Raw genomic sequence first — 15,612 nt, forward strand, 5'->3', positions numbered from 1 at the left:
CCACCCACCCACCCACACTCACCTTTCCTGTCACAGGAGGTGGGAATCTGAACTGATATAGCCTCTCCATTTAGCTCCAGTGTGCTGTCTCCACGGGCGAGGGAGGGGAGGGGTGGCAGGCCAGCGCGGCGCAATGTGCATGTGCTCGCTCAGATTGCCGCTTCGGTTCCACTTCCTTCTGACCCAAGGAGCATTGGGCGAGCAGAGCAGCTGCAGCAGGGCTTTTGGCAGGTGAGAGGGAGGGGAGGGGCTGGGCGGCAGACCAGCGCAGCACCCTCCAACTGAGGAGGAGGAGCACAGGGCGAGCAGAGCAGCCTGAGCTGAGTAGGGCTTGAGGCAAGGCGAGGCGCGGGCAGGTAAGGCAAAGGGCAGCAGGCAGGCCAGTGTGGCACTCTTCTTTTAGATGGCGCCCTAGGCAGCTGCCTAATCTCGATCTATGGATGGTCCGGCCCTGCGGCAACCCTATAAGAAATCTAGACAAGGTGGGAGCCCTGTTGATTGAGAATACTTCTGATACGAGGATAGGCCGTTGCATTCTCTGTTTGGTGTGCTCAAGGATCCACCGTCGCATCTGGATGTATAAATGGCAGCAGTAGCCATTAGCATGCTTTCTTTTCAAGCTTTGGCTGGTTTAAAAACTTTTCTGGAGAAGAATAACTGAGCGGTGGTCATTCATGCTGTAATCACATTCAGACTGGACACTACTGTAGGTCATGCTGTGGACAGAATGCTGGACTAGATGTACCACTGGCCTGATCCGGCAGGGTACCTGTTGTGTTCTTATAAACATTTAGCAACCCTTTGTATGGAAGATGATGTAACCTTTTTATCCAATGATTTAAGACAAATAGAAAGCAAATTATATGCATCCCTGTAAGAAAACTAGGTAGATTGTATCAATGTGGAATTCTTTCTATCAAAACGCATCCTTAGAAAGCATCTTCAAAAATGTCTGCATTGCAACAAGCAAGTATATCCACTTCTCTAGTCATGGGGCAGGAAAATGGCAGAACTAGCTCAAAAGGAACATAATGCTGGAACTTCCCTATCCAAGACTTTAACTTCTGTTCAGTGCACCACACACAGCTAGTAAATGACCTTCCACTGGAGTATCAAAAATAGACAGTTTGAGCCTGTCCTACCTGTTGAAGTTATTGTAGATAACAGTGTCAAGCCACAGCTATTCAGCCATGCTTAACTTGCCTCTCAAACATCCTCATTTTTGAATGATACATGTTGCACTATATTATTCCACATTTTACCATACTGTACAGTGTTGTACTATAGACTGTGAGTTCTCCTATCAGTGGCTGCACCTTACACAGGAATCACAATGTCAGCTGCCAAGATAGCAGCAATTGGATAAAGAGTTCCCTATCCCATAGTCAGAGTCCTGCTCCATGTCCTACATACTGAACAAGTCTGGGATTCAAACTTCCATAAAAGTAAAAACTCAGGATTAATGTAGTTTTAATATTATTAATTATTATTATGAATTAATATTATAGAATTCATTTTGGAAAATGATTTGAAATAACTACAATAGTGGTGATTTGAAAGCAGGTATAAGCCGCGGTGGCTTAGAGGTTAAGATGCTGAGCTGCAGACAGAAAGGTCTGTAGTTTGGCAGTTCAAGATCTTAATGCCGCCTGATGGAGTGAGCTTCCGTCTCTGGCTCAGCTCCTGCCAACCTAGCAGTTCGAAAGCAAGAAATTGCAAGTAGATAAATAGGTACCACTTTGGTGGGAAGGTAACAGCATTCCATGCGCTTTGGCGTTTAGTCATGCTGGCCACATGACCACGGAAATGTCTTCAGACAGTGCTGGCTCTGCAACTTACCTGGCTGCTTCTTGCTCTGACTGAGGGCTGCTGGGAGCAGGGGGTGGGGCTTGCTGCATGTGCCCGCCCCCTGGGCTCTTTACTGCCAGAGCTCTGCTCCTGTGCGCTCCTGCAGGAAATGACCCCTGGACCTACGGAAGAGTGCCTGTGTAATCATAAGTGACAAGTCCTGACCCACTTTATGGTTTTGTGTTTGTTTTTTTAGTCTCTAATAGTCTGACCATTGCTTCATTGTGCTATTCAAGTGCATGAGCACACACAGAACCAGTTTTAAAATGTATGTGATAGAAATGAACAAGCTGTCAGTAGTATTTCATAAATGCTTTAGTTTTAAGCTTCTGAAGCATGTGCATGCCCTTCCTTCAGTGCTCTGACACACACATTTCCCCATATTTTTCATGTACCATAATCCTGTAATTTTTCATCTGTCACCAGAATCTGAGCACTGTGCAGCTTCTCAGGAGTCACGAGAGAGCTCACTGAACTTTCCTCAGTTGCAATTGAGTAGATTGAACATTTAAATAGTAGTATTTAGTGGGATTGTTCAATATGTCTGTATATTTATTTATTCATTTATTTGGATTTGGATTCCGCCCTCCCCGCAAGTGGGCTCAGAGCAGACCATATCATAAATAGATAAAAACATACACTAATAAACATGACAATATTTAAAACTACTAAGTAATACAGTTTAAAACAGCTGTGTACAAACACAAACACAGTTTCAGCTGGAGTGGTAGGGCCCAGACGTCTTCTTAATCTGGGCTGAATAATGATGACAGACTTCAGTGAGGGAGATTGACTTCATTGGATGCCTTCTGCCTCAGCCAAAGGTCTGGCAGAACAGTTCCATCTTATAGGCCTTGCAGAAGATAATAACTCCTGCAAGGCCTTGAACTCAAATGGGAGCTTATTCCACCAGGCTGGGGCCAGGGCCGAAAAAGCCCTGGCCCTGTTCAAGGCTAGACAGATGTCCCTTGGGCCAGGGACTACCAGCAGATGCTGATCCATTGAGTGCAAGGCTCTCCGGGGCATATATAGGGAGAGGTGGTCCCGCAGGTAAATTGGTCCCTGGCCATGCAAAGTTTTAAAGGTCAAAACTAGTAACTTGAAGCGGATCTGGTACTCAGTTGGTAGCCAGTGCAAATGGTGTAGCACCAGCTGGATGTGTGCCCACACAGGTGACACAGTCAGCAAGTGCGCTGCTATATTTTGTACCAGCTGGAGTTTCCGGATCAGCTGCAAATGCAAGCCCATGTAAAGTGAGTTACAGTAATCCAGCCTAGAAGTGATAATTGCATGGGTTACTGTAGCCAAATCCTGGGGGGGGGGGAGCACGTGAGAGGCAGCTGCCTGATCTGCCGAAGATGGTAAAAGGCAGACCTGGCAACTGTGCCTCCATAGTAAGTGAGGCATCCAGGACCAATCCCCAGGCTCTTCACCCTCTGGACTGGCACATGTGGTACGCCATCCAAGGTGGGCAGCCTGATTCCCGACTCAACACCCCCCACCCCATCTTAGGTACAGGACCTCTATCTTTGTTGGATTAAGTTTCAGCTGGCTCTGCTGCAATCATCCAGCCATGGCCTCCAGCACTCTGGTCAGATTTCCCGGGACAGAATCCAGGCAGCCATCCAGCTACAGATAAAGATGAATGTCATCTGCATATTGGTGGCACTGCAGCCCAAACCCCCAGACCAACTGGGCAAGGGGGTGCATATAGATGTTAAACAACATTGGCGAGAGGATCACCCCCTGCGGTATTCCACAGTCAAGTGGGTATCACTGAGCGATCTCCCCACCAAGCGCCACCCTCTGTCCCCGATCACAGAGAAAGGAGGAAAACCATTGTAAGGCCATCCCCCAAACTCCTGTGTCAACGTGGCAGTGGGTCATAAGATCATAGTCAAGCATGTTGAATGCTGCTGTCAGATCTAAAAGTAACAGCAGTACAGACCCACCATGATCCAGGGCAGAAACCAGACTAGAACGGATCAAGGATGGATACGTCATCCAGAAAGACCTGTTCAGCCACCGGCCTCTCAACTACCTTCCCCAGAAATGATTACATATTTTATATTATATTATATGCTTCCTATGTATAATCCTACCATACGATAAATAAATAATAGCATATGCAGATGAAATTCCAAGCAAGCGCTGAAAGCTCCTCAGCAAATTCTGTATCACCTGTCATGGGTTTCTCCTTTTTATTATTAGAAAGGTAGCAAAATGTAGAAAAGGCAAAATATGCAAATAACTCCAACGGGAGAACTATACAAATTAGGGTTGCCAACCTCCAGTTAGGGCCTGGTAATCTCCCAGAATTACAACTGACCTCTGTACTACAGAAAGCGCTTCCCTTGGAGAAAATGGCTGCTTTGGAGAGTGGACTCGATAACACTGAAGTCCCTACTCCCCCACCAAATCCCACCCTCCCAGGGATCCACCCTCACATTCAGAAGTCATTTCAGGGGAGATCGCAGTTCCCCTGGGTGAGGTATGGGGGGCGGGGCACATGATGAAGCCCCGCCCCCTGCTTCCGGCCGCCCCGCTTCTGGCCCTCATTCAGCCAGGAGGAGGCAGGAGAAGAGGGAGGGTAAGTTGCTTCCTCCCTGCCTCTCCCCACCCCTGCCTGCCTGGGGCCAGGGAGGGCCTTGGCGGGGCTTCCTTGCATTCCCGCCGGCCTTGCAGTCCACCGCCGGGCCCCTCATGGGGCTCGGCAGTGGAGCTGCAAGGCCGGCGGCGGTGGCCGGGACCGTTGGGGGCAGGGTGTGTGGCCTTATGACACACTTCCGGTGATGTCAGGGGGTGTGGCCTTATGACACACTTCTGGTGATGGCAGGGGGTGTGGCATATGCTAATGAGTTGTGCTAATGAGTTCCCCTAGCTCTTTTTCTATGAAACGACCCCTGCTCACATTTCTAGGAACTTTCTACCCCAGAGCTCGTAATCCTAATAATATATCTATGACTTTTTTCCCTCCTCAAATCCAATTTAACATTTCTTTCTTTACAAATTCCAAAGGAAAGTTATAAATCCTGTTATAAAATTCAAGAAAAGTAGACTAATGCTTAGCAAAACAGGTTTGAGCTTGTTTAGAGTTACCATCCTCCAGGTGGGGCCTGGAGAGCTTCCACTGTTACAGTTCCAGGCAACAGAGATCAGTTCCCCTGGGGGGAAAGGCCTGTTTGGGAGGGTGGACTGTATCGTGCTCCACTGTAGTCCCTCTCCAAACCCTGCATTCCCCAGGCTCCACCCCTAAAATCTCCAGGTATTTCCTCACTTAGAACTTGCAACCCCATTGATGTTTTATGTCTTATCACAGAAATTTTTATTCATGGGCATAACAAACCATACAAATTTTCACTTTAGGTGGAATACATTGTTTCCAGTTTTTGCTAGTATCATTCTAGTTGAAACTAATAAATGTAATATAAGATATTGCTGTGTTTTTTCTGAACTGTTGTAAATTGTGTACCAATAAATCTATTAACCAACACAGTTCTGTGCCCCTAGTGACTTTTACCCCTGTATGTATATTTTTTCTAGAACTCATCACACATATGAAAATAGATACAAATTTGCTTATGACATCTCCAATATATGAGATATGCTTTCAGACATTTTTTAATATTCTACAGGGGATATAATATCACCTATAGTTTTTTTTAAGCTGCTTTCAAGTTACTCCAAGCAAGAGCAAAAAAGTATTACACTCCACAGTAAAACTCTAATGTTGGACTTCTTTTCCTAGGGAGTTTAATAATTTTTATTGCCTCTTGCTTTGAGCCATTTGACCCTAGCTGTTCAGAATCTGCTCTGCATCTGCAATGCAGGCTTTAACAGTACTTCCATAGGGGTAGTAGTCTCAGTTTGTTCCAACAGAATAAAACACAAGTCCAGTGGCACCTTGAAGACTAACATTTGTTTCAATATCGGGTTTCACCAGTCAAAGCTCACCTCTTCAGAGATGTTAGGAGGACATCACTTGGAGACACCCCCTTTGTGTAATTTTCCCCTATAAGAATTCCCAAAATGATTTGCTTTTCACACATCTGAAGAAGTGAGCTCTGCCTCATGAAAGGTCATATTGAATATATGTTGTTAAGTCTTTAAGGTGCTACTGGACTTTTTGTTTTATTTAACAGAACACCATGTCTGAAGCATTCTCCTTTCCCCAAACCTGTTTAAAACATTTGGCAACAATCAGTTTGAAGAAAAAGCTTGCCTCATACAGTTAGATGTCATTGGGTAGGCCCCAATATTACATGGATTTTGTTCTCCACACAATTGGAGTTTGGAGACAGGGGGAAAGAATTGACTCTGATAGGGAGAATCAGAGTCAATTCTTTCCCCATGTCTCCAAACTCCAATTGTGTGGCTTTTTGTCCACGTGGGTTTCATGATCACCAGTTTTCCTCTGGGCTTGCCGGGCAAAGAGCGAAGTAGGAACAATCGTCAATACTTCGCTGAATGTTTTGTGGAGCGCATTGTGCATGTTCGACACTCTTGTGAGTTGAGCTTAATGGCCAGGTTGGGTTGCAAAACCTATAACAGGAATCAGTTTGGGCAGAATTTCAACAGGCAATGCTTTCCGATGCATCTCCAGGTGGAAGCGGGAAGCTGCACCTGCTGAATCCCTGCTGTTCAGGACACACGAGGTCTACCACGAACAAAAAGGGGGGCAGGCCTACGGAACGTGAGCAAGGCAGGAGTCGTTGCCAGTCTGCCAGAGCTTTATTCGCGCTACGGCTCTACTTCCCTGAGCAACGGGCTGGGCGGGTGCTTCTCAGGCTCTTCGAAGTTTGACTTCCGCTGTAAGCTTTGATGAGAACAGCAACAGCAGCGAGCAAAGTCTGAAGACCGGCGAGCCTAACGTTTTTTGTTCTCACAAAACAGAATAAGCCTGCTCAAGTTCGTTATTCGGTTACTTCTCTACGCCGTTTCCCTGGAATCCGCCCGGCGACACGGTAGACACCTATCCCTGCCATGCTGTTTACATTTCGGATGCCCCTGCAAACTAGCCGACTGCCCTCCTCTTTCATAAAAACTATGCTAACATGCACACTTTTACAAAAGGTGCAGCGTTTCACGCACTTTTGTCACCTGCATCCCTCAACGCGCATTATACACCCGATAGCAAATTTCAGGCGATAAAGATAGACGTCTTATATACAAGGAGAGTTTGCGCGTGCGCGGAGGGGTCCTTGCGGCTTTAAATAAACGGGCGGGGCGCTCCGCCCCTTCCTTTCCAGCGTCGGCTCGTGGAGGCTTTTAGGTGAGTCTGCGGATGAGGCTCCACAGAAAGTTTGTGGGGGTTTTTTTGTCGCGCGCGAGAGAAATGGAGTGGGTTGGAAAGAGCTGCGTTTCGCGCTCTCCCCTCGCCTCACAATAATGGTTTCTGGTCTTTTTTTCAGCAACCCCGGGCGGGAGCGTTACCACCGACCATGGCCGAGGAAGGGTAAGTGTCCGCGAGGAGGCAGGGTTTCCCGGGGCTGAGGCGGCAGCGGCGGCCTTATACGTTAAGGGGGGGGGGGACGTAATTCCCCTGTCTTCGCCCCGCCTCCTGCCTTGTGCTCTCTTCCTCCAGGCAGCCCCACGAGAGTGTGTGTGTGTGTGCAGGCCCGTCCTTGCTACACGTGGCCGGGCCTAGGTATCCGTGTAGGGCTGATCAATAGCCGTAGCAGGCCCGATTTCAAAATTTTGGCTATTACAGTTGTTATTAAAAGAAGTTGGAAGTAAAGTTTAATAGGTTTTTTACTGGCTGCCCGTCGTATAACCGTTCATGGACCACAGCCCACTTCACCAGGTGCATGAGTGGTTATTCTCAGTTGGAACAGTAGGGCAAAAGGCCATAAAATGCAAAGAAAAAATCATAAACCTGTGAGATTTCTTTGTATATTGCAAATGGAGATATGGGCAGAATGGAACAGCAGTATTAATTCAGTGATTGCTCTTGTGTTTGTTTTTAATGGTTTGGGTTCTGCCATCTTTTCTTCCTGACTGTGTCTTATTTTTCTGTACAGTAGCCAAAGATCCCATATCTTTTTTGTCCACATGGGTTCCATGATCCCCAGCATAGCCTTTTGGGTAGTTTGCTCCCTCTTTTGCCAACAGATATTAGGGCAGGTAGGCAGCAGAGTGTACACATCTGGGTTAAATCCAACCAAAGATAAGACAACTTATAGGTACAAGCTTCCCCTTCTTCCAGCAAGACCCTGAAAAGTCCGTAGAAGTTGTGGTAGAGGTCACACAACCAGTATGCAAAAAGTCCAGTGCTGGGGAGGGGAAGAGACAGATCAAGACTGGCATCCATGAATGTTGGCACAAGAATTAGTTGGGGTTATTTTGCCCCCCCCACACACACATGCTCACTTTTCCCCCATGTGCTTATTTCCTCCCCAGTTGTGTGGCTTTTTGTCTACATAGATCCCATGATCAGGTTTTCTCTGGGTTTGTGGGGCAAAGAGGAAAATAGGAACAGTCATACAGACTTCCATAAGCACTTAATAGTAAATTAAGTATACCGGATAAACAATTCGTTTTTAAAGTGCCATGTGACCTTTTTGCATGTTCTGAGGTGCCCTTTACAGCTCATACTTTTTGCCAAAACCAGTGCCTCCCATCTTTTCTCCAAATTTTAGCTGCCTTGTTACTGTCTTCTTTGGCTTCCTTGGCCTTGATGTGGGGATGTGAGAGGTGGTGTTGTATATGCAATATGTGTGAATGACTGTTTCTTGCTATTAATAATGCATGGTCATGTTCTGCTTTCACGTCTTTCATCTTTTAAAGATAATTTCTGGTTTAGGTTTCCATCCTAAATAAGAGTTATTTATCATGGTTCCTTACTCATCAAAGGCTCCTGAGACAACCTCGCAATGTTCAGGGTACTAATTAATAACTGGTTAAAAACAAAGCAGAATTTATCAGGATAATAAAATCCCGGGCATACTGAAGAGCTGCAGAAGGATCTCTAAAATGGATAATCCTCTGCAAAATAGTAAATAAAATTGAGGGTAAATGCATCACCTTGTGCATCTGAACAAATGTATTTAATTGTACATATTTCAGTGAGATTTGCATAGGTTGTAGTTACCCAGAAAAGGAGTTTTTGGAGCCATACTGTGTACTTTGATGTTACAACACACTTTAGTGTGATGTATTATGAATATGGCTTCCCATTTTTGTGTGTGCCCTCAGTCTTCACCTTGCATACAAAGTGCAGTAGAAAGTGTCCTGGTTTGGGAAGATTTCAGTCATACTTCCAATTTGTTATGTCCTTATGCTGATCCCAGGCTAATTGGAGTCGTCCCGTTTCTAATCCATAGTATAATCTTCATCCATCATAGTTGAATTCAAAGCTCCAAATTCAAACATCTGAGGTGTTATATCTTTGATGTCAGATGTTGGGCCAGTAAGTGTTGTCTTGTGAGTTTTAAGATGGTGTGGAGCTGGCCATTGTTAAAAGTGAAATAAGATGTGCTTTTGCTTCAGCAAGGCTGTTTTCCCCCTCTTATTACCTAGCATTGCTGCTGGAGGTGTAATGGACGTTAACACCGCTGTTCAAGAAGTCCTTAAGACCGGACTTATCCATGATGGTTTAGCCCGTGGAATTCGTGAAGCTGCCAAAGCCTTAGACAAGTAAGTGGTGGTTGCAGATGAAGTATTGATATAGGTTCCTCCAGTTAGTACATGGGATCTTTTCAGGCAACTTCACCAGGGGAGGGGGTAAGATTCGGAGTAGGTCTTTGGCTTGTGTGCTTCCATTGTATTTTTGTAGTCTTTGAAGTAGATGATTCTGCGTTAATTTAAATGTGTTTTCCCAACACACTTGGTTTGGGCAATAAAATGCTGGTACAGTATTGTTGGCAAGAAGGATAGGCACAAGCTGTCTAAACAGGTTTATAGTTCTTAGTGCTCTTTGGATTTCCATGCTAAGCAACATTAATTCTCCAAGCAAGGGTGTTTTTACAAGAAACCTTTCTAGAATTATCACCTTATAGCATGGTTTGAATGATGACTGTTTTAAAAAAATGTCGGATACCCCTTCACTCCTGTTAATGAGTGAAAATAATAGTCTGACAAACCTATAAATGTAGGTTTTCTTGAGTACCAAGTAAGGTATTGTGATATGAGATTGGAATTAATTCTCCAAGCAAGTGTGTTTTTACAAGAAACCCTTTCTAGAATTATCCCCTTATAGCACGGTTTGAATGATGACTGTTTTAAAAAAATGTCGGATACCCCTTCACTCCTGTTAATGAGTGAAAATAATAGTCTGACAAACCTATAAATGTAGGTTTTCTTGAGTACCAAGTAAGGTATTGTGATATGAGATTGGTTCTAAATAGTTGAGCTGAGGTTTCCCTGTGTTTTTACTGGTAGTGGTAAAAAAAACACACCTAAAATGGTGTAAAATATTGTCAACAGGCCTCCAGTATTTTAAGTTCCATTTTAAAATGCAGCAATTATGGAAAATTCTCTAGTGTGATAATTGTGCGATGTCTTAGGTCCTAAAAGGCAGTGGTGGTTGTCATTATTGTATTTGCATGTAGATATTGGGGAAGGTGCGGAATATGTATGCTTTAGTCTTTTACATGAATGGTCTTCTTTGAAACTTTTTAGACGCCAAGCCCACCTTTGTGTTCTTGCATCCAACTGTGACGAGCCCATGTATGTCAAGCTTGTTGAAGCACTTTGTGCTGAACACCAAATCAATCTGATAAAGGTGAGTAAGAATAATGCATCTCCTTAAAATTAGTAATTGAAGCCCCCGCCCCCTTTTGCAGGTTTGGTAAGAACCTTTCAGTTATACTTAGCTGATTTCTTTGATGCCAGAGTTGGTGTCTGCTGGCTTCTGTAACTACCTATGCTGTACAGTGATGATAATCTGGCTCCCTCTACTGAGATTTGTGAGGAAAGCAACCATAACTGTTACCCAATATATCTGAGTGTACAGCTTTTTTCAGGTCTGTTATTTGTGTTCCAGCAAGTGCTTTTCTAATAGAATTCAAATGTCTTTGGCAGGTTGATGACAACAAGAAACTGGGTGAGTGGGTAGGTCTCTGCAAGATTGACAGAGAAGGAAAACCCCGCAAAGTTGTGGGCTGCAGTTGTGTGGTTGTAAAAGTAAGTTTTTAAAGATCTCTTCCGCTTATAATTGGAAATTGGCATGGAGTGGAGATAATTCACTACATACTTTACGAAGTGAACTAGAAATTAAGGGGGCAGGTAGGTTTCAGAGTGGAATACACGTGAGTGCTGACTAATAAATGAATGAAATGGGTGGGACAGATGGCTGCATTAGAAGACAGGAAGAAATGTAAATAGATTATTATGGCCCCGGGCACACGGGCCGGATATTGCGGGGGGGAGGCGTGACTAATTGCCCCGTGATTACGTGATCAGATGTGCCGGCGGCATAGCGCGGGTCCTTCCCTCGGCGCCAGCGGGTAAACGAGGGACTGGAAGGAAATGCTGCGCACTGGCGTGATCACACGGGCGTCTGGAGGCAGCCCGTGGCAAACGTTTACTGGTACCTTGGAAGTACTAGTTTTTAAATGCGCATTGTTGGTGGTAAGCCACGGGTGCGCTCCACTTCCCAGATATTGGGGTGTGATTACGCTCGGATAATCTGCCCACCTTCCGTGCCTTTCCCGCGGCAACTTTGCCGTGTGACCGGGGCCTATGCTGTACATGGATGCAAAGCAAATTGAAGTTTAGATCGCAAAGTCGCTGATAACTAGGAAGTGCCTATCTTTCGTAATTTATTTATTTATTGTATTTCACTTATACCCCACCCTCCCTGCATGCGGGCTCAGGGCGGCATACATAGGCACTGCTGTGCAATAAAATACAACAGGATTAAAACAATTTAGGCACTAAGTGCAATAAAAATCAGACAAGTTAAAACAATTAAGACAGAAACTCGCATTTTGCAGGATACATTTGCAACTGAAATACTTACTCCCTATTGTATATCATGGTGGGATCAAAGAGGGGGGATGCCATGGGCCAAGATGTTCCAGGTGGCCAACGGCCCAACCCAGCGGTCCTGCTCTGCAGTTACTCGGTGGTGGCGGCGGCAGCAGCTCCTACTCAAAAGCCTGGCGGAAGAGCTCCGTCTTGTAGGCCCTGATCTCCTCCGGGAGCTCATTCCACCAGGTAGGAGCAGCCACCGAGAAGGATCTGGCCCTTGTGGCAGCCAGCCTGGGCTCTTTAGGACCCGGGGTCACTAGGTGGTGGTGTGATCTCGACCGAAGTGCTCTTTGGGGCCTGTATGGGGAAGGTCCCTCAGGTATGCCAGACCCTGGCCATATAGGGCTTTAAAGGTAAGCACCAGCACTTTGAAGCGAATCCGGAATGCTATAGGCAGCCAGTGCAGCGCTTTCAGCACAGGTTGGATGTGATCCCATTTAGGGACCCCCAACAACAACCTGACCACCGCATTCTGCACCAGCTGCAGCCTCCGAATTTGCAACAAAGGCAGCCTCATGTAGAGAGCGTTACAGTAGTCTAGCCTCGAGGTGACTGTCGCATGGATCACTGTGGCCAGATCGCTGCGGCTAAGGAAGGGGACCAACTGCCACACCAGCCGTAGATGATAAAAGGCTGCTTTGGCAGTGGCCGCCGCCTGGGCCTACATCGTTAAGGAGGGGGTGCATATATATGTTAGCATCGGGGAGAGTACTGCCCCCTGAGGCACTTCACATTCCAGCAGGTGCCTCCGGGACTGCTGCTCCCCTAGCCCCCCCCCTCTGTCCCCAACCTTGGAGAAAAGAGGCAAGCCATTGAAGAGCAAGCCCCTGAATCCCTGCATCGGCAAGGCGGTGGATCAGCGGCTGGTGGTCGACCGTATCAAATGCGGCTGACAGATCTAACAACAACAGTGCTGCCACACCGCCTCGATCCAGATGTCTATGGAGGTCGTCAGTAAGGGGAAATATATGATCCAGTAATTAGCTTTCACATTACAGTTTACTATACTTAGGCGTTGCACTGAATTTTAATTGCCAGTAATTTAAAATCTGCTTAACTTTTTAAGTGTTCTGCAGAAATTAAAAATATGCTGGCAATACTAAAGCCAGAGTACGAGCCTTAAAGACTTTGTAGTCATTAAGGTCCCCATAAATGGCTACATTATAGTGTTCTGGATTTTACTTTTTTAAACCGTTACCATATACTGCCTTTTTAGCCTCAGTTGTCATTATTACTGTATGTATAGATTGTCCAGGCAGTTTTCCTGGATATTAGACAAAGTATCCAAATATTTAAGAAGTACTGATATTAATTTATTTTTTTGTTGTAGGACTATGGCAAAGAATCTCAGGCCAAAGATGTCATCGAAGAGTACTTCAAGTGCAAGAAATGAACAAATAAAATATTTTGAGCCTGACAGTGTTTGCTTTTTGCTGAGTTTCAGATAGCTCTTTGGAGCAGCTGTTTTCATTGGACCAGGTTGGTTTCCTTTCAAGGTTCAAGGCCTTGGAAGTCCTCTGCACTAATTACTTTAAGGGTTTTTAAAACAAAAAACTGCTTTGTGAAAGTGCTGAGGAGAACTTACGAGCTAGAGATGAAAGTTTGACAAAGCTGTATTTTTTAATGTGAAGACTTGTATGTTTGATGTAAAGAGAACTATAGTAGGTTTGAATTAGAGAACCACATCTTTAAATGGATGTTTTTAATTCTTGAGTGCCAATTATTTAAGGGCTCATTCATGCAGCTAAGAAGCTCAGTTTGTATACTGAGTCCTGGGTTGGTGCCAAAAATGTCTGATCGCTGCCTATAATCAATATATCTAATTCTCAGCATAGTCCCATCTGTGAATACTTAAAGGTGGAGCCTGAAACTGAATAGACAAGCCAGACCTTTCTGCAGACATGAGGAAAACCACACGTTTACAGGGGGGGGGGGATACTCTGGAGCAAGGGTTTAAAAACCCAAAGCAATAGGAGCAGCACCTGTAGTTTTAAGAATTTTGGTGGGCAGTAGTTAGGCAACCACAACAGTATTGCCAGCCTTCAAAGCTTAGGTTCTGTCAATAAAAGGCAGGGCTGTTTTGGCCTCTGAGGGAAGTATCCACCAAACAACTCTACTATGCAACTCATACGATTCACCCAAGTCTGGTGGCTCTCGCCACTTTTCAGCAGCAGCAGCCACTGCATGAAACAGTGTAGAATAGTGGTTAGAGCAAGGTCCCTCCCCTCACCTTTTTGAGTGTGTTGCAATTATGACACAGAGTGGTGGGCGCAAACATAAAATGGTTGCCATAAGAGATGGAGCTGTGTGTACAGAGAAAGCATAAGTGTGGGTGGGGGGTAATTTTAAAGATGCACTGGGGGGAAAGGAATGAGAATAAAACCAATGCTGGCAAGTTGCTTTTCAAACAACATAATTTTAATTGCACTGATCACAGTCTGCTAGACAAACAACCCTACCTGGCGCTAGTACTTTCTGAAAACACTTGGCAGGCATCGCCTTTGGGACTTCTGGGTTACAATGTTGGATTATGGTCTGGGAGACTCAGATTTGAACCCATTGCCATGGAAGCTTACTGGGTGACCTTGGGCCAGCCACATACTTTTGCCTTGCTTTCTGCACAAGGTTGTGGTGAGGATTAAATAGAAGAAATTATGTCGCTGTTTTGGGCTCCCACTGAGGAGGAGGAATACAAGGGTATAAATTAATTAAACTATAGAGCTGAAGACTATGTGGACCAGGAAGGTCTAAGGTTTCAAATCAATTCCTGTATGGTGTGGAAATTTGGATTCAGGCCACTTCTGAAAAAATGGGTTCCATCTAATATGACTTTTTCCAATGCTTATTGGCTACTGGATATGTCTCAGGCATAGCACTGAGAGCGGAACTAGGCAACTTATTTATGGAAACGGGCTTGGATTAAAGCATTTTTATTTAAAGTAAAGGTTTTAAAATCTGAGGGAGGATCCACTCGGGCTTATCCAGGCAGATACACATTACAACCAATGGGATCAGCCAGTGGTGGGCAAACTCATTAGTCAAGAGAGCCAAATATCAACAGTACAACGATTGAAATTTATTTTGAGAGCCAAATTTTTTAAACTTAAACTATATAGGTAGGTACATTGTTATTAACTTAATTAGGGTACTCCTAAACTGGCCTTTGCTAAAAATGTCCTCAGTCTGATTGAGGTACGTTCGCTGAGGTCGACCCCTTCCAACTCTCCCATCCATCCTCTCATATGTCCAAAGTATCCATGAAATTAAATCATGACAATGACTGACAAACACTAATGTGAACAATGGCCTTGCATCTCCTTGGAAAGTTTGGGTAAGTCAGGTTTGTATGTTTTTAATTTTAGGCACACACTAGAGAGCATCAATATGTATGGCCTCGCTGGACCAGATTCAAGGTTCTTAGCTAGCAGCTAGCATTCTGTTCCCAACTGCAGCCTTCCAGAGGCCTCTGGAAGCTCAAAGAGCTGTTTGCCCTCCCCCATTCTCTCAACAGCATTTCATATTAAGAGGTTCAGTGTCCCTGAATGCAAGCTTGATTAAGTTCACAATATATTTCATCTCTACGGCTTCCCCCCCAAATTTCCCACCCACATCTTGTGGCAGTGGCTTTCACAAGTTAATTGGGTGGGGGGGCAGTTTTCAGAGGCCCGTAACAGTCATCCTTCCTACCCAGCTCAGCTATTTCAAGCATGCAACACCGAAAGCAGAGTCGACAAAAAAGTGGCCACTCAAAGTTCCCTCTAAGCTGAGTTAGTGTGAGCTAGCTCACAGTTT

The 15,612-nt window shown here is 45.2% G+C and overlaps 1 protein-coding gene across 2 annotated transcripts; it reads left to right on the top strand.

Annotated features, from left to right (window-relative positions):
* Positions 1–7,062: 7,062 nt before the first annotated feature.
* RPS12 (ribosomal protein S12) lies at positions 7,063–13,237 on the top strand. 2 transcript variants are annotated; one of them, XM_015411319.1, is made up of 6 exons: positions 7,063–7,120; positions 7,260–7,303; positions 9,367–9,483; positions 10,468–10,570; positions 10,870–10,971; positions 13,151–13,237. In XM_015411319.1, exons 2-6 carry the CDS (start codon positions 7,290–7,292, stop codon positions 13,211–13,213), a joined length of 399 nt encoding a protein of 132 aa, XP_015266805.1. In that variant the 5' UTR covers positions 7,063–7,120; positions 7,260–7,289; the 3' UTR covers positions 13,214–13,237. The 2 variants fall into 2 exon arrangements, with proteins under 2 accessions (XP_015266805.1, XP_015266806.1); XM_015411320.1 differs by having other exon boundaries at positions 7,086–7,132.
* Positions 13,238–15,612: the final 2,375 nt, after the last annotated feature.

This window comes from Gekko japonicus, unplaced genomic scaffold (assembly GCF_001447785.1).
Source record: "Gekko japonicus isolate JY-2015 unplaced genomic scaffold, Gekko_japonicus_V1.1 scaffold2263, whole genome shotgun sequence".
NCBI lineage: Eukaryota > Metazoa > Chordata > Lepidosauria > Squamata > Gekkonidae > Gekko > Gekko japonicus.